At 34.6% G+C, this 20,558-nt stretch overlaps 1 protein-coding gene and 2 long non-coding RNA genes across 4 annotated transcripts; 2 read left to right on the top strand and 1 right to left on the bottom strand.

Moving 5' to 3' along the window:
- Nucleotides 1-9,518: 9,518 nt before the first annotated feature.
- On the bottom strand, nucleotides 9,519-15,453 carry LOC130629442 (uncharacterized). 2 transcript variants are annotated; one of them, XM_057442634.1, is made up of 2 exons: nucleotides 15,417-15,453; nucleotides 9,519-11,415 (listed from the first exon to the last, which is right to left on the bottom strand). In XM_057442634.1, exon 2 carries the CDS (start codon nucleotides 11,406-11,408, stop codon nucleotides 9,795-9,797), a length of 1,614 nt encoding a protein of 537 aa, XP_057298617.1. In that variant the 5' UTR covers nucleotides 11,409-11,415; nucleotides 15,417-15,453; the 3' UTR covers nucleotides 9,519-9,794. The 2 variants fall into 2 exon arrangements, with proteins under 2 accessions (XP_057298617.1, XP_057298616.1); XM_057442633.1 differs by lacking the exon at nucleotides 15,417-15,453 and adding an exon at nucleotides 12,104-12,258.
- On the top strand, nucleotides 12,591-16,506 carry LOC130629443 (uncharacterized). Its single transcript, XR_008981959.1, has 2 exons — nucleotides 12,591-12,804; nucleotides 16,301-16,506. It is a non-coding gene; the product is annotated as an uncharacterized LOC130629443 (long non-coding RNA).
- Nucleotides 16,507-17,994: 1,488 nt separating this feature from the next.
- LOC130626728 (uncharacterized) lies at nucleotides 17,995-18,800 on the top strand. Its single transcript, XR_008981827.1, has 3 exons — nucleotides 17,995-18,107; nucleotides 18,180-18,343; nucleotides 18,421-18,800. It is a non-coding gene; the product is annotated as an uncharacterized LOC130626728 (long non-coding RNA).
- The last annotated feature ends 1,758 nt before the right edge of the window (nucleotides 18,801-20,558 follow it).

The raw sequence follows: 20,558 nt of genomic DNA, 5'->3' as shown, positions 1-20,558 counted from the left end.
ACGGCTGCTGAATACAAGTTCATGATGACAGTGTTGATTTTAAAGACCAGACCGACTGGCTACATCATAAATTAATTTACATGTTACAGCCATCATAACAAAAAAAGTTCTAAAAAAAAGAATAAGAATGTTTTTATATTGATTCGTAGAATAAGCCTTTCCCGAATTTTCTAATTATGTCAAACTCAATGAAAGAGGTCGATACTAAAAATAATTCTGCTCACTAAATATTTCTGTTCGTTAAGTGCCTCAATTGTGAACTGAAAGTTACGGTCAAACCCTTCATCTAGCCGAGCTTTCAGCTAAGAATAGCCTCGTTTTTTAAAATAATTATTTTCTTCAAATCTAAATAAAATCCAACCAGAGTATTATATTGCTCTAGAAACTTCAGTTTTGTCATGATAATTTGATATTCTATCTGAATATCTTTATTTGAACAGCCATTATAAAATTTTGGATGACGTCATTATAATTAATGAAATTCGGGAAAGGTGTATTATAAAACTTTATGTTTTTTTAAATAAAAACAGTAAATTTTCACCTAAAACTTTGGAAAACGACATCAGACTAGATCCAAAATATAAAACAGTCTGTTAAAAATACCAGTTTTGTTTACATCTTTGTGAGTGCTGTTTTTTTTATAATTCATTACTTTCACACATTTGCCAAACGGGTGGCTAAATTAAAAAACAATGGAGTGTATTTCTCCTTATTGTGATGGTCACGGGTGAATACGCACAAAATAATGAAAAGTTAAAGATCAAAATAACAAGAAATATTACATAACATGTGAGGAACATTTTTATTATTTTATACTACTAAACATTCTAAAGAAATATTAACTTTGTGAGTAAAGATAAAGAAAGTAAAGACTCATGAATAAAGATGAAGCCACCATATTACCATTATTATATCTCGCACAGATATTCGATGTCGGATATCTGTCGATTCTCGGCTAACGACTGCACGAATATCCAAAAATATTCTGTCAGCCGCTCCAACCTGAGATGCATGATGCACGTTATTTGTTCGTTATTATAGTAGTAACCTTAGTAGATTTTAGGATTTAGAAATCTATATTTTTTTTCTCTCGCTTAAAATTTATTTTCTGGCTGCCACAAAAATTATATTTTGTTCGACTCTCCTTTAAAATATACTTCAGCTAGAGACATGCGGTTATCTAGAATTTTATCCTGCCTACCGAGCCAGCCCGGTTGTTAAACTGCAGTTGTAGGGGGCTCTAAGAATTTCCGCTCGCTACCAAAATATTTGATGACAACCTGCTAATTCGTTGTTATCGTGCCAAACATTCGAAGAGGTTTGGTGCTTGAAGCTCTGAAGATAAAACACACAAGTGACATTACATCTTACAACAAACGCAAACAAAACGAAACGTGTCATAATAAACTCACACTTTAAAAGAAATTGCGAACAAAAATTATAGCCTATCATTCATGGTTGAAAGGCTTCCGATTGAAACGTTTATGGTCTTAAACGGCATTTAGTTGACAAAAAAACAAAAATTTTGATGCCACCATCATGTTCAGCATACTTTTTTTATTAACTGTGCCAAATTTTGTCGAAAATAAAGTAGTTTAAATTTTTGGACCAATTTTGGCCTAAAATGACATTTTAGGTGGCAAAAAATCAAAATTTTGATGTCACCATCATGTTCAGCATACTTTTTTTGTTAACTGTGCCAAATTTTGTGGAAAATAAAGTAGTTTTAATTTTTGGACCAATTTTTGCCTAAAATGAGATTTAGGTGGCCAAAAATCGAAATTTTGATGTCACCATCATGTTCAGCATACTTTTTTTGTTAACTGTGCCAAATTTTGTGGAAAATAAAGTAGTTTTAATTTTTGGACCAATTTTGGCCTAAAATGACATTTAAGGTGGCCAAAAATAGAAATTTTGATGTCACCATCATGTTCAGCATACTTTTTTTGTTAACTGTGCCAAGTTTTGTGGAAAATAAAGTAGTTTTAATTTTTGGACCAATTTTGGCCTAAAATGACATTTAAGGTGGCCAAAAATAGAAATTTTGATGTCACCATCATGTTCAGTATACTTTTTTTGTTAACTTTGCCAAATATTGTGGAAAATAAAGTAGTTTTAATTTTTGAACCAATTTTGGCGTAAAATGACATTTAGGTAACAAAAAATCAGAGGAACGTGAAATCCCAGGGTCGATTTTTTCTCAAAAAATGCTCCAAAAGAAAAAACGACGGTTTTAAAGAATTTCCTACGCCTTCGGGCGCGGAAATTCAACAAATTTACTTTGTCGTAGATAATCGACATTAAGGGAGTTACAACAATAGCAATACTCCTTTTGACAATCTCAAAGAGCTCTGGGGACGAGAATAATTCTCGATTATTTGCCCCTTTTTAGTTGCAACAAATGATTATGCAAGCAGGTAATTACTTTCGCTGCAGAATTTGTCACATGTTCCCTTTTTCCAGGGTTCCTTCGAATACAAACATCTAAAAGAAAAGTCTTGAGGTTGAAAGCAAATTAGATAATGTGTCACCACCACTGCTTTATATCCTAGGTGTTTAGAACAAATTTTAAGTCTCTGATGACCGAGTAACCAACGTCCAATGTGTTTGCTGCATTTCGGCGATGTTTGCATTATGGACCGGCTCACGATGCTCTACGTCCCGGTAAGGTGTGAAAAAAAAATTTGCAATTTTTTGCATTCAAGTTTTAGGCAGCCTTTATGCCGCTGCGGTTTCATTTCGGCTTGGACCGAAATGTTTTCATTTTAGGGCAGCTGGACCATTAACGACCTGGTAACGCATTCAAATGTAAACATTACATTACAAACATTACACTTACTGGTCTCACTACTTGCGGTGCCACTTCGCGTGATAGACAGACGGAATACGCATATTATTAAGGGGACTAGTCGTTAGCCCGTGGAAAAATCCACGGGTTTACCCGTCCTTTAAATTTACCCGTTGCATCAAAGTGGATAAAATTATATCGCATTTGATATTCGTGCACATTTTAAATATTTCGTGTTTATGTTACGGGAAGCGTCCTTCGCGGACACACAGACAGACGACGGCTATTATTAAAGAGACTAGTCGTTAACTCGTGGAAAAATCCACAGGGTCGCCCGTCTTTTATATATCGCATTTCGTGTTTCCGTAACAGGACGCGCCTTTCGAAGACACACTGACACACGGAATACGGCTATTATTGAAGAGACTAGTCGTTGCCCGTGGAAAAATTCACGGGTTCGCCCGTCCTTTATAGTTACCCGTCGCGTGGATAAAAATAAATCGCGTTTGATATTCGTGTTTCCGTAACATAATTATCTAACTCAGCGGGGGGTCCGCACAGAGACAGACAGACGACGGTTATTATTATAGAGACTAGTCGTTAGCCCGTGGAAAAATCCACGGGTTTGCCCGTCCTTTTTATATCGCATTGCGTGCTTCTCGCTACTTGCGCAGCCTGGCTACCATTTTGCGTCACAGACGGACAGACGTATACGGGTATTATAATATAGACTAGTCGTTAGCCCGTGGATAAATCCACAGGGTCGCCCGTCCTTTATATATCGCATTACGTGTTTCCGCAGCATAACGTTTTTCTCGTGCACAAGCAGGCAGACGGAATACGGCTATTATTAAAGAGATTGGAATAATGTATTAAAAAGTGTGAAGAGGTAGGGATATTTGTTTTTTTGTTTGTTGTTGAACTACCTAGCTGCGAGATGTAAGTAGAATTTTTTTCTATTTTTAAGGTTGGACAATAATATGCAACCTCGTTCCAAGGGCATTTTGCCTTGTTGATGAAGTAGATAGCGGCGAAAAGGGCCACTCCGTAATAACGGCTCAGGGGCAACAATATCCTGGGGACGAGGTTAAATATATAGTGGCAGAATATGTTGTACGGACGTATGCCACAGGAGTAGTGGCTGCGTAATTTCAGGATGGATTATCAAACCATTATGAAGTTGGCTGATTTTAAAGACATTCTCTCACTCCCAACACAAAATGGTTTAGGAAAGATACTACACGGGATACTTAAGGCCAGTCTTTCTAGGTGTTTTATCACCAGCAGCACCAACACTCGTTGTATCATAACCATTTTTGGCAAATTTAATAGTGACGAAACACTTTGCAGCATGTCCAAAATTTTATTGGATGACGTCATTCTGGCAAGATGCATTTCGCATACCAATCATGTCGTCTCAAATAGGGTCTGCGCTACTTAAAAATTGTAAATGGTACAGGGTGCGGCCGGTCCTCAACAGAAGTTTTTAAATTTTCTAGGATTTTAATATACCTAAAATAAATTCAGATTAAATTAGAACAAGAAGCCCTGCGGCTTTAAGATTTCCGTCATTAGCCTGAAAGATTTTGAAATTTAAAGTGGACCTTGAAAACGGAGAATTATGGGGTAAACAAATCACGAGTATCACGATTCTTAACTATTTTTGTAACTAACCTGCAATGTTAAAATACAACTCAATAAATAAAAAATAAAAATTTTACATAGCTATATGAAGTATTCTAAAATAACAGTTAAAACTTTAACTGGATATTTTTAAAAGTGATCAGGAAAATTCAGGAAATTCCAGAATACAAATCTGGCTATGTAGAAACTTGACGATTCGAATATAATAACTTCTGAACGAGCTCAATTTAAATGATGACATAGTTCATTGTTTATTAATTCAGCAATAAATACATATTAGCATTTCAGTATTTAAGCCTTCAAAATTTACTCTCTTGTTGAAAATTTTTTGAAAATGGTGATGGTACATGGTTTGATAACAGCTGATCTGAACGTTTTAAAAATAAGAAACAAGAATATATACAATTTAACCATAAACTGCATTAAAACCAGGTTGTTTAAATATTGTCTCTTTCTTAACCTCTCTTTGCCCCTTTGATTTTAAAAGGGAATTTAATACAAAGATACAAGTCCATGCGATGTGATGGACAGGTATATTTTGTGAGATTGATCTCAAGGAAGATTTTCAAGCAAATTAGGCACAAGGAGAACTGATAATTAGCCAGTAACAGAATAGTAAGCCGTTTCAATGGCGCCATAGCTTGTTGGTTATAACTTTGGCACTTTGTGCGGGAGAACGGGGTACGATTCCCCTTGGCGGCAATTCAATATTATGCTACCATAGCCCCGGACTAGGACTCCCTATCTAAGATATGACCTTTTCTGAAAATAATAGACAGGATTTGTAAGGCTAGCCATATAAAATATATAGACATTCTACTTATCTATGCAGAATAATATATACGGTGCATACAGTATTATTAGCCGCTTATACAGCTCCTTATACGATATATATCTTTTTACTTAAATTTTCACTTTTCTTCGTTATCGATCTTCCCATAGCCATCTATATTTATATAGATCAACATAAAGTTGCGCTTCAATTAAAACTGCTTCAAGAAAAAGAACAAGAAACGATTTTGCCAAAAAGATATAATTTTAGTGTAGCTAGCAGTACATATGTCGTCTATATTATTAAACAACAAAACTATTCTGATATCAAGAAAAAACATGGAAAAGACGCAGTTAGCTGTTAACAGCCAATTATACTAGGCGTAGCATCTAATTCTCCTGCATCAGCAAACTATTAATTATCAGTTCACCGACTGCTCAGTGCAAGCAACAATAAACTTTTGTCACGTTTCGACAACTTTTCTGCAAAAAATATAAAAAAAATCCTGTGCGAATATATATATATCTTTTTATCTGATAGAAGTAGTCCCACAAAGTGTCATTTGGAAGTTATTTTTAGCCCCCCTTTTTCCCATAAAAACAGTGTCCAGTCATGGAAGAACTACGCAAGATAGGATAAAGGTTTTTGTTGCTTGCTCTTTAAGAAAAAAAGGCACTCTAATCAAAGCACTCTTTTGTATAGCTAGCTCCATAGCTAGCTAGCAAGTAAGTAATTTCATGAAAGGTATGTCAGCACCAATCAAAAGGAGATCCAAGTCAGCACCAAAAACTAAGATAGCTAGCTAGCCAGCACACTTTTCTTACTTAGCTATATATAAAATAATTCTTACCTGATAAAATACACGAATTTAAAAAATAGTGCTTAGCTCCCCATTAATAAAGCTACTACGACCAAACCAAAGAGACTAGCAAGGGGGCGACCAACAAAATGTAAGCACTTTTAGTCATGGCCGCACACGGAATGTTCTGGCCACACGAAGAGTACACTCTCTGTTCGGATTGGTCATTTAATTGACAGAGATTAAAATAAAGCATCTTCATTGGCTTTCGCAAAAATGGAATTTTCCGAGCGTTTAGCCTGGACAAAAACTTAACAGCGTCCGGGCTTTGTGCTGTCCCTCTCTATCTATCTCCCAGCAGGCGATTTTAAAGATTCTGCCCCGCATAGCGGCGACGGAAATCAACAAGTCACACCATATAGTGTAAGGCTACAGTTTGGGAAAAGGTTTATACGGATATATATGGAAACAGTTTCTGTTTATAAACTTTTTCGGTACAAAAATCATAGTTTCTGAATATGAAAACCTTAGTTAGTCCAAATTCGACTAGCACTCATGGGTTTTGGTGCCCAATAAGCAACTTGACTTATAAACTTTAACCAGTTATTAGACATTTTATATATTGAAAATACCCCTGTTTTTTAAACCATCTGTTATTGTTCTATGGGGAAAAAATCAACAACAGGTTTCTGAATCCGGAAACAGTTTCCCTTTTACAATGTGTTTCCATATCTGTAGCTACCTCTATCCGGAACTAGGTGTTACTAGCCAACAGTCGGTCAGGAAAAACATCAAATTATGCTAACTAGCTATATAGAAGTTGAACAAAGATGTGAATACAACAGTAACAGTGATATTTTAAATTTGGAATATTTCTTAAACCTAAGAATGTATATTTAGCTCACAATAGCTTGAATAGCTTGCTGTTTTTTCATGACTGGCCAACTCTGAAGTCTTACCTTGAGCTGTCATTCCAGAAATCACTTGACCCAAAAGTATATAGTATTTAGCTAGCTAGACTAGACTAGAGCTGCTTCTGACTCCAATCTTTTACCTAGCTATGCAACTAAAATCTGAAGATGTATGAAACACCTCAACTTTTAGCTATATGGCTGGCAGAAGTAATTTTTCTCTATCTTTGTTGTACAACTTTTTCCATATTTTAGTTCTAATTATAACATACTACAAAACTAAAACTCAAAGCTTCTTTTCTAATTATGTTCACTTCAACTTGCTCCAACCAAGATTGCCGTTTCCTTGCGTTGGACGAAGCTGCGATCTGGTTCTGGCGGCTTAATCGCAAAAACGCGGGAGCCGCCGGAGATATGTCGAATTTTCCTGAACATAAATTGGACACGCCGAGTATTTCAGTAGAAAAAAGACTAGCTCTAGTTTTATATCATCTTAAGGACCAAGGATCATTAAAAATGTCCGCCAACACATGTGGTGTTTTCTTATACTGTTTATCTATCTCTATGAATTGTGTGTCGTGTCATCAGTGAAGTACTTGGTCCTGAAATGGTTAAATTCCCAAGGACTAAAAAGGATTTCATAAAAGCTACAAATGAGTTTAAATCCAAGTTCGTCATGCCATTAGTTATGGAATCCATATTCCAATTCGGCTACCGCAAGAAAAACACCATCATTATTCTCGCCATAAAATGAGGCAAAACTATTTGCATGAGAAAGGTGTAACCACAATAAAAAACGACTCCGCAATGAGTTTGATTTCGCCCGAAACCATGAAATTGCTTATGCTTATAAAGATTACACAAGAGACCGAAATTAAAATATTCATTTAGCCTCCTCAAAGAAACTTTATGTGAAGGCTGCCTAAGAAGCTGTTAGCATAACCATAAGAAAAAAATACTTTCAGAAATGCATTGGTTGGTACATTCGTTGGGATTTTTTTTTGTTGAGGAAGATTAACGTTGGAAATTTTTTTTCCGGCAATCTGTTCTTTTTACCGTTATAAAATATGCTTTTCTATCTGTACTGCAAGTAGAAAATAAACCATGGATTAGAGCATATTCATATTCAAGTTAAAATGATGTTTTTGAAGAATATTCTCCTCACAAATCGTGTGAGCATTTATCTTGTCTTAATATTCTTTTCTACGCCTATAAATTGCTGCTGAGACGAAAACAAACGAAAGAGTAGTCTCTAAGGAAACAAGAAAGAAAAATATTCCAAATTGTACAACAGGTAAAAAAATGGAGAAAGCAAAAGCAGAAAGTCATTCACTTCGTGATAAATATTTTTAACGCATGTTTAAAAGCAAACAAGAAGCCCTGGGGGCTCTAAGAATTTCCACTCGCTACACCAAAATATTTGATGACAACCTGCTAATTTGTTGTGTTATCATGCTTCGAATGTTATCATGCTTCGAATGTTATCAAACATTCGAAGAGGTTTGGTGCATGAAGCTCTGAAGATAAAGCACACAAGTGACATTATATCTTACAACAAACGCAAACAAAACGAAACGTGTCATAATAAACTCACATTTTAAAAGAAATTGCTAACAAAAAATACAGCCTATCATTTATGGTTGAAAGTCCTGCGATTGAAACGTTTATAGTCTTAAACGGCATTTAGTTGACAAAAAATCAAAATTTTGATGTGACCATCATTTTCAGCATACTTTTTTTATTAACTGTGCCAATTTTTGTCGAAAATAGAGTAGTTTTAATTCTTGGACAAATTTTGGCCTGAAATGACATGTGACAAAAATCAAACTTTTGAATCATCATCATTTTTAGCATACTTTATTTGTTAACTGTGCCAAATTTGGCCGAAAATGAAGTGGTTTTAATTTTTGGACTAATTTTGGCCTAAAATGGCATTTAGGTGACAAAAATCAAAATTTTGATGTCACCATCATGTTCAGCATACTTTTTTTGTTAACTGTGCCTAATTTTGTCTAAAATAAAGTAGTTTTAATTTTTAGACCAATTTTGGCCTAAAATGACATTTAGGTAACAAGAAATCAAAATTTTGATGTCACCATCATGTTTAGCATACTTTTGTTGTTAACTGTGCCTAATTTTGTCAAAAATAAAGTAGTTTTAATTTTTGGACAAATTTTGGCCTAAAATGACATTTAGGTGACAAAAATCAAAATTATGATGTCACCATTATGTTCAGCATACTTTTTTTGTTAACTGTGCATTTCATTTGGAACAGGGTTAGTTAGTTAGTCAGTTATACCAATACTATCCTCTTCTCAGAGAAACGTGAAATCCCAGGGTCGGTTTTTTCTCAAAAAATGCTCCGAAAGAAAAAAACGACGGTTTTAAAGTATTTCCTACGTCTTCGGGCGCGGAAATTCAATAATCATTACCTAAATATTTTTTAGACATTCAAAAAGTTGAAACCAAGTTGTTTACAAAACATTCGAATCTCTTGTTTCTAAATGCAAATATGCAAAGCACTGCAAAGTTTATACGGAAACTGTTGCAGAGAAGGAAGAGATTACTTTGAACGTTGAAACATTGCTACTAAAACTGTGAAACTGTAAAAAAAATATATATATTTTTGAAAGATCTGGGAAACTTACAAAACTAGTAAAAAAAATATTTGAGAAATCTTAAAGACAAATTAATAAAATAATTATAATGCGTTTATCAACCTCATCCCCAGTGTTCTATTTCTTTCTCCGATAATCTCAAATGGCCAGAATATATATTTAGAACTATTTCTTCTTGTCCTCCGACATTGTCGAAGGAAAAAAGGGCTCTGGGACGAGATTATGCGTTCTTAAATATAAGTCTTTATCTTCCATTAGCTTTCTAGACGGAAGCCGAAAAAATGCGAGGGATGACAGTAAATTCAATCCATTCTTGCAGGAGTGTGCCTCCCTCATCATCATCGTCGTTGTTGTTATCCCAACAGGCTGTCCAGTCTGTATAACTATCTAAATCAGTCTCAGTCCGTAAAACATCCTTTACTGGACACGGATCCCATCCACGGCGCATGCGCACTTTATCTGGAGCACTAATGCGCAAAATAACTACTGGGATACCTTGCTTCTTAAACCAAACCAAATCTTCTATTGTACGTAAATCGCTCAAAAGCAAAATGTCTGAGTTTTTTGATTTGTTTAGTACCTCCTTCACACACCATTCAGGATCTTGAGAATTTCGCTTTGTATGGTGCTCAATTAATCGAATTCGATGTAATTCTTTAAACGCTCGATCGGTTGAAAGCCGGTTAAAATCTACTCCTGCTGACTGTGCATAAATTTGTTTGTTGATGTTTCCCAATGCTGTGCGATAAACGGAAAAACCTTGCTTAGTGAGCGCATCGGCAAGCCTATCTGAAATAAAATCTTTCCCCGTAGCTCTTTTACCACTGACCAGTACTAAAACTTTAGAAGGAGCAGTAGAATTGACAACTGGTGAGTTCATCTCGGCTATGTCACTTTTATTCTCATGCCAACAGTTTTGTTGATCAATAACAGCGCCATGCATATCAGTGGCGCAAACACAATACCATACCTGACCAACATGATTCCTTGTTCCATGTCTTTCAGCTGTGAATGGACACCAATGACGCGCACTTAAAACAGAATTATCTGCACGTTCTTCCAATGTGGTTGGGAGGAGGTATACATCATCCGGAAGCGAGGTATATAAGATGTCACCTCGCATAATGAATTTTGTACCTGTTAAAACAGGACTCCCTTCATGCAGCGTGTTTAAAGCATGGTTAAAAATAAGGGCTTTTCCACTTTCCGCTTCAACAGAAAAGACCCGGTAATCATTCTCCGTAAAAGGGTCAAACTTAGACACGTGCCCGTATGGAACCTCACGTGATTCGGAACGATTTGGCCTGTAATCTGGATAGAATAAGGTTGAGCCTCCTGTAAACGATTCATTTCCGTTCAGGTATATCTGTACTGTAAATACAGACATACATGGTATAGGTGTCGAACTCATTTTAACACCATCATAGTGCGGACTAAAATGACCTCCTGGATAATATCGAACATATCGCCAATGGTGGGTGAACCTACTAAGTTTCCAACGGACTCCATCAATTTTGATCAGTTCTGGCAAATACGGACGTAATCTTCGCATCATGACGTCACTCATTGTTTTATCTACAGTGTGAATCCGGTGGCAATCCCGGTGTTCTCGGGAGAAGGCTTTGGGTCGGCTAAACCCTTCATCACAAGAAGACGTTGCATTGATGATCGCTTTACATTCTTCACTCGACAAAATATTAGACACTTCCCGCACTGTATCTAACCCTGGAATTACTAAACGGAAACCCCTTACGTCCGATTCGCAATCCAGTAATGTAGAGCCTTCGAGTAGATGTGAAAATGTCTGAGCGATAATCTTCTTATCAATTTCTTCCTTCACTTGAGGGTTGACTATTCCTCCTTCTTGCTTGTTCATTGCTAATCTAAAGTGAATTTATGTATGAAAATTCCATTAATTAAGATGAACTTTGGAAGTAAACTATTACTTCTTTTGCTTTCCGAAATCGATGATTCTCATGTTGGACCAAAAAAAAACAGAAGTCAAATACTCTACTGAATGCTATAAAACACTTTTTAATATAATATTTCCCAAAAGAAAAGAAAGCTGTAGCCACTCCTTTAGATAAAAAAAACAAGACCTTCCATACACCGTCAGTACTGCTTTATAAACAAATTTAGTTTGCATAAATATTTGCTTTAAAGTATCAATAATTGTAACTTTATATTTAACAAGAAGTTGGTGTTTTGTCTTGTCATATCTTGCACCGATAAATGACGCATTTTCTTTTTAGGACCTGACAAAGAGGACACTAAAATTGACTTTTTTAAAGAGTTTTTAAGAGTTTGCGTAATAGCTAGATTATGTTATTAAATTAGAAAAATAAAAATAAATTATGTTATTGAAGTGGTATCATGTTTCAAGAACTTTTATTTTGCTACAATACACAAAATTAATAAAACCCTAGGGACAAGGTAGCCTGCAGACCATATTTGTTGTAGATTTTACGCAAAAGGAAATATTAAAAAAAAATGTTATCTGAAAAGAAGATGGTAAATAAAAATAAACAAAAAATTCATAAAAAAATAAATTAGAATTAAGAAAAACTTTACCTGCGATCAACAATCAACGACAGCTCTGGATAAAAATAAAAACTTTGTGTTTTAGTCAACACTGAAACCAACTATCAAAACTTTCTAATACAGTTTCGATGGTTTAAACACTTCTCAAAAAATTGAAGGATTATTTATTTTATTATTTATATTTCCTTCTTCAAAAATAGCTGACATAGCAACTTTAGTATTGCTCATTATATAAACATAGCGGGAAAATATTTTTAAAAATGGCGGGAAAATGTTTTTAAAAATAGCGGGAGAATGTTTTTAAAAGGTGTCCTAACCCGAAAAACTGACAGGATTGAGAGATGTGGTTTTTTATAAGAAAAAAGGTCGCTTTGTCAGCAAAAAAACTCATTTTGTGTTAAATTTAAACAAGAAAATGATAGTTTCAATTAAAGAAAATTAGAAAAATTAAATATTCTAAATCTATTTTTTTTTCCTTGAATAAATTTTAGGGGTCCTCTTTTGTTAGTAGGGTCGACAGGAGATTGGATTTGTTTGCAGTGTTCCTAAAGCTTATTTGCTACGTTGCTTGAAAGAAATCTTTTCAAAACACAGTTAAATAAACTCCACAAAAATTCAAGAACAAACTTGCAAAAGAGTTCTCAAGACAACTCTGTCGATTAAGTTTTGTTTTACGTCAATGATGAGATGCTAACGGGACATCTTAATACAAAATTAAACATGTAAATACTGTGAGTTAAATCCTATAATTTTAAATTAAATTAATTTTCTTTTTATGTTTTTTTTATCCCGTATTATTTGTTAAAAACCCAACCTTCTTTTTTTCTAAAAGATGTCATTATTATGATGAAGAATTTTATGACTACTAAACCCAGGGCCGACGGATTAGGTTTGCAAATAAAGGGTCTCATAGTGATTACTTTTTTATGAGCCTTTTTCTTATTAACGTTGTGTCGACCGAAAAGTCAATAACTCTCCAGTCAATAAAAATTGAGTTGCCCGAAAATTTATAGTTTAGGTCTTTAAGCTGCATTAAAAAAACTAAGAATGCATAAAAAATATATATTTAATAAATAAAAATAAAAATTTGAATGATTTGGAAAACAAGAACCAAATAACAAATGCTCAGCTTTTTAACATTGATTAAGCTGTGCGTTGTAAAATATCAGCTGCTCCATTCCAACATACCTAACTTTTATGTCGTATTAGTAGAGAGATATGCCAAACTCGTCCCCAGGGTCTTGTGGCCCCTGAGCCGTTATTTCGGAGTGGCCAACAATGACCCTGGAACAGGCTGGTCATGTGACACAAAAATGCCCAGATATACTGGGCATTTTTGAAATTCGAAAGATAATGAGATGCAAATTTGGCGCTCGCCCACATAACAAGCAAGATTTGGAGATGGCGGGCGAAAAAGACACAGCGTTAAAGAAACTATTTTGTCGATAAAAGCAAAATTGTCAGAATATTACTGACTCAAAGTCTATTAATGTGGCTTAGCTTGATTGTTCAATATTGGCGAAATGTTTTAATTTAGAAAATGTTTTGAAAGTATGTTTCCATAAAAATTCATGAGCTCTAGCTAGCTAGCTGGACTGTGTATTAGCTGCCTAGCTAGCTAGCTAACGTGACATCCTGAGGACAGCTTTACGCAACCACATTTATAAAGGACATATTAAATGGCTATTATTTTCCGGGTAGGTGATTTTGATAAGAACGCGTTAGAAATTGTAGGAGAAGATCTGGGCACTCTAGTTACACACAAATCTTTCTAAGATGCACAACAAATTTTCCTATTTTTAAAATCAAAACTAAGAATGACAGGTTGTAGTGCTAAATTTATGGATTATTCTTGGATCCGGGTTACATGCTTGGCACTTTCTGATCATTTTCAACCAAAATGACCAATATTTGAATTCAGCATCAAAATTTATGGAATCTTCCATTTTTTAAATTTATACTTTAGCTAAGTAAACTGCCCCTATTAGTAGCAAAACATTTAATGTTTTATAATGAAATGACTACACAACCGCAGTGAAAATGTTTCACTATATACAGTTGAATATTACAGTCAAACTCTTATAAAATTAATTCATTTTCTCCAAACGTTTTTGTTTTATCTTTTAAAATGGTCATCATCAAGACCCGAGAATAAAAACTCTATTTCTACCAGTTCTAAAATGTAAACATTTGTCATGTTGTTCTTAATTATATTTTGCAAAAGGGACAATATTTGATATCATTAAACGATATAAACAATGGGTTAAGTTAAAGCGGGTTTATTATATACGTGCAGGGTGTTAATTCCAAAAATGCCATTTGTACTTGGCCACGATATGTAAAAATATGCTGGTGGAGCATAATCAATCACTGGCCAAAAATAAAAGTAGGACATTTATTGGCCTTAGAAGAATTATTTGTTCAAAAACCTTACTTGTTTGTTCATATTTGGTCAAGATTTAGAAGTTTTGTTACAAAAGCCTTATCAGCCTCAAATTCTGAAACCTAGGAAGTATAGCTAATACAAAATCATTCTTTATATCTAAAGTGCCTCACTTAGTGTACATTCCATGGGCCTGGTTAATATATCAAATAAGCTCATCATATTTACCTACTTATATACGTGAGTTCCAATGTTTACATTTTTTAAAGATGCTTGTGCATGGCCAAAAAATCAGAAAATCGGCATGCAAAAAAATGCAGACCTTGGGTGAAGAAAGTCAAATTATGGTTAAAAACTTTTGTACTGTTTGTGTTCTAAATCTAAACTACATGCAAGTTATATATATACTTTAATTTCATTTTCAAAATATGTCTTTACCTGAAAAAAAAGTTTGGAATAGACTGGCACACGGCTTACCGTCTGCATTTTTTGCCTGCCGCTGATTTGCGGAAGAGGTTTAGGAATTATAAACAACACACGTCACGAAGAAATTCAGCTGCAAAATTTTCAGCCAACAAAATGTTTCTCAGAAATGTAACTGATAATTTAGCTAATTTGCCCACATAAGATTTAAGGAGAACACAGCCAGCTTGTCCTCACAATATTTATAAAAAAAACCTCAAACATTGACTAACAAAATTCAGTTTTGTACCCAAGTAGGGTAATGACTTTAACAACATCGATATATGTGGCTACTAATTATGAGTTAAATGTTCACGTAATTTAGATGGTATACGCTCTAGCTTGCTAACTACCAGTAGTTCTGCAGGAAAAGACAAACACCGCATATATATCAATTTAATTATCGAGATAAATTTGCTTCATATCATGTTGAACTAAAAATGGTATCTTTTCTTAATATATTTCTCAAAAAGTAGCCTCTCTAAAGTCAATGCTAACCTTAGCTAGTATTTTTATCCACTCCACAAAAGAAATCGACCGCCATATTTGTTGTACTCTTCTTGTTTACATAAAACTCCCGCGCGGGGCAAAAATAAATTTTTGCAGAGCAAGAACTGTTCATAAATTATTTTGTTGGTATAATTATCTTAGTTATAAACGATCATGTGACCAGCCTGTTCCAGGGCCTTTTCGCCGTTATCAACTTATCAACAAGGCAAAATGCCCTGGGAACGAGGTTGGAGATATGCACCAAAATTAGTGTTTCCCGTCCGACAAACAATAAAAAAACCTTCCGATATTAACATGTTTCTTCGAACAACTGTTTACAAACAGGGCAATCCAACCACTCTGTTACATATTTGCAGTACGTTCTACGCAGCGTAAGGCGTCTTAAGAGACGTTCTGCGGAGTAAATTTATGAAATTTATCACGTTTTAAGTTGCAAGATTAAAGAAAGGGGTTGTTTATTATGATTATTTTTATTGACGAATATTTACAGAGGATAACCATTCAAAAAGAAGTACAATGTTTACAAATAAATATAGAAATTTCTGTTTTCCAATGGGTTCTGGAATTTACACACTTTTTGTTTATAGAATATTAGACTGGGGTTTCAGCCTGAAAACAATAGGTCGATTGCTTAGAATAATACAGGAATAAGAAAAATGGCCAACCTGGTTAGACTATCAGTATTTTAACAAAAAAAACATGCTTATTTATCTTTGCTTATTTAGTAGTGGGAGAAGGGGGGACTGGTGGGAAAAACTTTCGCGTGTGGAGAATTATTTGGTTTATTCGAATTGGTAACTTCCTATACGTTTGAATTTATTATTTATTTATTCATTTTATTAATTTTTTTTGACTAATAACTCCTTTTTTAGAAATTATTCTGGTGTGTAAACAGCAGCCTTAGGCTATGAAATTTTTAAGAGTGAAAAGAAGAAGAGAACAAGAACAAGAAGAAAATGAAGAAGAAAAAAGAAGAAAAAGAAGAAAAAGAAAAGAAGAAGAAGAAGAAGAAAAATAAACAAAATTGTAATTGTAACTATAATAATTCATAAAATATTTTTTATGGTCGCCATGGTTACGTAAGCTCCTCCCTCTTGTTATCCACACGTGTTTCAAAAATTTAACCAGTAACACGTGCGCTTAAAATTATTGTTTCAAAAGGCGTGGCATAAAACCAGATTTCCACAGAAGATAGTTAGACTATTATTTCGAATATCTTTTTACTCAACAAACTCCTTTGTTTTCGAAAACGATTTATTTTCGTCTCAGACGTATTTTTTACCAGACAAAACTAGTTAAAACGACATGCAGGACAATTTATGTTTTCTTGAGATAGAAAAGACTCTGATGCAGTCTTTGATGTCAAATTTCAAAACGAGTCATGTATAAGTTGGGAACAAATTCCATTGTCTGAATCCATTCTCACTTCTATATCAGCAACTACTACTGGCCACGAAGCTTCCTTGAGTATATTTTTGTTTCTGTTGCTATGGCTATAAAATGGCTAATGTGGTCATTTTTAGCACATGATAGGCTTAGAAGGGCACTGGAAATGAGGTTGCGGTTATCTTTATATCTACGATGAAGAGCATTTGAATAAACCGCTTAGTCATTGTGATAAGGATAAAAACGTAATACGATTAAGCTATCATTCTCTATAATTGCGCCCCGCCGAAGGGGCGCACATTTAATGAACCGCGGTATATAGTGTTTGTGTTGTGGCAGAATTTTTTTGCGGAGCAAAGCGTAGTCCTTTTTCTCATTTATGTAAACTAAATAGAAGGCTGTTAGGATTTCCGCGTCTCGCCCCCTATCCATAAAAAATTTCGAGCACTCTCCCCACTACGAAATTCAGACAAATTTGGCTGTGCTTCCCAGTAACTGTGTCTGGTAATTTTTCCCGTAAGTTTCAAATTGAGCGAGAGAACGTATTTTTTTAGCACGGAGATGGAGTTTTTGTTATTTTTTAAAGATGGTGCCCAAGCGGTTAGCAATAAATAACAGTAGCCAAAAGTACACTTGCTTCCCGATAAAAATTACGTAATGACAAAATGTGATTACGTAACCGAACAACACGCGGGAAAGTTGTAGTAAATGGTAGATACAACATGTGCTCCCCGTTAACATTATAGAGAAGAGCGGTCGAGTAACTTAAAAATTCAAAGACTATCACGTTATTCGATTCTTTTTATAAATAAATACGTATGCAATATGAATGAAGAAGATATTCCTACAATATCGCCATTATCTGATATAATAAAAATACTTCCGTTTTTATATGGAGTTGTTTTCCTTGTTGCAGCTAAGATGTGTTGTATCATAGTCATAAGATTTCTTGTGACTATGATTGTATAAATGGTTATGCACACCGAATAATTTTACAAGTAGCACATTTTTTATTATATTGCGTATTTTATTATAATTATTCTTAAAAATTTACTCAAAAATTTGAATTTTTTTCTATAAAATAATAAACCTTTACTACAACTCTTTTCAAATGCCGAAGGTGGAGTCTTGTTCAACTTTGGTACTTAATCCTTTGACTTTGGCAGCAGTCATACTAAACGGTACCACATTGCTCTGTTTTTGGTTGAAGCACTCGATATAATCAAAACACATGAAATTGAAAACACTGTTCGATTTAGTACCATATTCTCAATGAAAGACTTTGGACCACTGGTAGGCTTTTCTTTTTAAAGAACATTCTATAAACTAAATGCATAATTTGAGACATTATAAAATTAATTCCAGATTTAAGAAAGAAAAAACACAAGGTTTACTGGTCAAGTGATGGAGTAAAGTTTTCCGGTTTGCAATTTATGTTTGTTGGAACAAAAATTTTGGATTGTCATCACGGAAAAGATAGGAACCTAAATTTGAAACTATCAGTTAAAGAAAAAAGACAAAAGGAACTGGTAAGGTGCACGATTTTCACTATATAATTGGATTCTAAAAAGAGTTACACAGAATAATATATCCCTTCTTGTTACAGCAAAACTATCATGGGTGTAGAAGGAAACACACGGCGAGACGAAATGGTCCTGGAGGAGGCCTCGTCATGTGAAATCAAATGCACAGTTTTTCTGGCTATAATATTTAATGAAACTTGTCCAAATAAACCAAAGATTTATATATTCTTTTAAGCTAAAATCGTTGATTTGAAAAGAGCAGCTTATTCCACTTCACATCTGCTTTTAATTCGAAAATTCGTAGTGCAAGGCACAACAACTTTCTTTATCCAACTTAACTATCATGCGTTTTCTTTCTCCAGCTGACAAAAAAGTTTGTACGAACACCACGCATGCTAGCTACGGCTTCAAAGTTTCATAATCAGTTCAGTATGGAAATCTTTTCACAAGTCAGTCGCAATAAATTTATCAGGGGGTAGTTGTACAATTTTTGTCAAGTTCTTATTTCTTTGCTGTTTTATGACCTTGATAACAAATCTTCAAAAGTAAATATGTTTTTTATTATTTTATTTTTGTTGCGAAAGACTATTGTGCGACGAAATAAAGCATCATTGGCTTTTGGTTTTTAACGGTTTTTAACGGTATTTCACAAGTCAATACCCCTTAATAAATATTCTCGCCTTATTTGGCTTACTTGTGTTAAAATTACAAGGGTTGGCTTATGGTTTTTACGGTCACGTGTTACCATTATTTATATTTTTCACCCCCTAATACGACAAGTAAGTCGAAGTACAGCGAGATTTAATTAGGGGATATACGCTACAAATTTTACAGTGAATTAAAGCAAATGACTGAATTTTGTGCCCCCTAATAAAACAACATGCGAAGTAAGTAACAGCATAATTAAGCAGTTCCTTACGTATTACGTCATATAATTGATGAATATGCGCTCAACTATATAATGCATACATCTGTGTATTATGTGTAAAAACTCTATAGAAATTCAAACCAGAGCATATTACGAAAGCCACCCTGGAAGATTTTTGTGCTTAAGCGAAAGACTTTTTTGAAATTGCAAGAACAAGGCTTTTGACGAAAATTAAATTTGACATACCCTAAATTCGCCGCTGCTCCACCATGATTACTAGCGTATGGAGGGTTTCGTTTCCATGTAATAATTCAATCAGCACTTTGATTTACGAGGGAATTCTTGATCTTTTCATGATCCTTGGCTATTAATTATTTTTCGAGTTCTCTTTGTGCACCAACAAAATTGGTTCCATTATCGCCACGAGTTGTTCTAACAAGGCCTCGTCTGGCTATGAAACGTCGGAGAGTCATGATGAAAGACTCGGTATCGAAGCTGTAAACAGATTCAATCTCTACAAGATAGACAAGTAATCATTAAACCGTATCGTTTCACTTCAGATCTTTTCACCTTAATTAAAACGGACCAAATAAGTCCAATCCACAATAGGTAAATGGTGGAACTTCTTCCAACCTGTCAGAGGGAAGATCGCTCATCTTCTGGACACCATAATTGCTTCTGACATAGCGGCAGATGACATATTGTGTTGATGTTAAAGATTCAAATATCATGATCACGTATGTCATTGATAGTTATTCCTCTACCAGAGTGGAATGTTTTTTCGTGATGCCATCGTATGATCGTCGTTGAAATCGGTGATGCCTTTAGGATGGTTATAGGATGGTTCAGATGATAATTCAGTTTTGAATTTTTCAATCTTCCACCAAATCGAAGAAGATTGTTATTGTCGAGGAATGGGTCCAAAGATGCTAACGCGTTGTTAGACGGAACTCGACCATGAGTAGACATGTGTACCAGAGTCGTAGATAAGTATTTTTGCTGCATCATATTAAAAATACACATTTTGACTGTTTGGATTCTGATGATCTTCTGGCACTTTTTTGAAAAAATTACCCTAACATCGTGAGGAATGTATCCATGTAGCGATCTAGGATGGCTTTTGTTGCACTTTTCGCATGTGCGGCGTTTGAAACAGTTTCTTGATATGTATCCTTTTCTATAACAACCAAGACACATTTTATTTGTAAGAAGCCATCCTTCATTTCTTTACCACCAAATATCGAACAACTATCAAGATCATGTTTTTGTTTACAAAATGGACATCGTCAAATTCCAAAACAAATGACTTGACTTGTTTCGGTTGTCTCTTTTCTTCTGAAGAGCCAGGCTGTC

The sequence above is a fragment of the Hydractinia symbiolongicarpus genome, chromosome 2 (assembly GCF_029227915.1).
Source record: "Hydractinia symbiolongicarpus strain clone_291-10 chromosome 2, HSymV2.1, whole genome shotgun sequence".
Taxonomy (NCBI): Eukaryota; Metazoa; Cnidaria; class Hydrozoa; order Anthoathecata; family Hydractiniidae; genus Hydractinia; species Hydractinia symbiolongicarpus.
Note: the sequence above shows the minus strand (reverse complement) of the source record. Positions and strands in the feature narration are given on the sequence as shown.

Coding starts and splice junctions, on each gene's coding strand:
- LOC130629442 (XM_057442634.1), bottom strand. CDS start 11,408: ATGAACAAGCAAGAAGGAGGAATAGTCAACCCTCAAGTGAAGGAAGAA.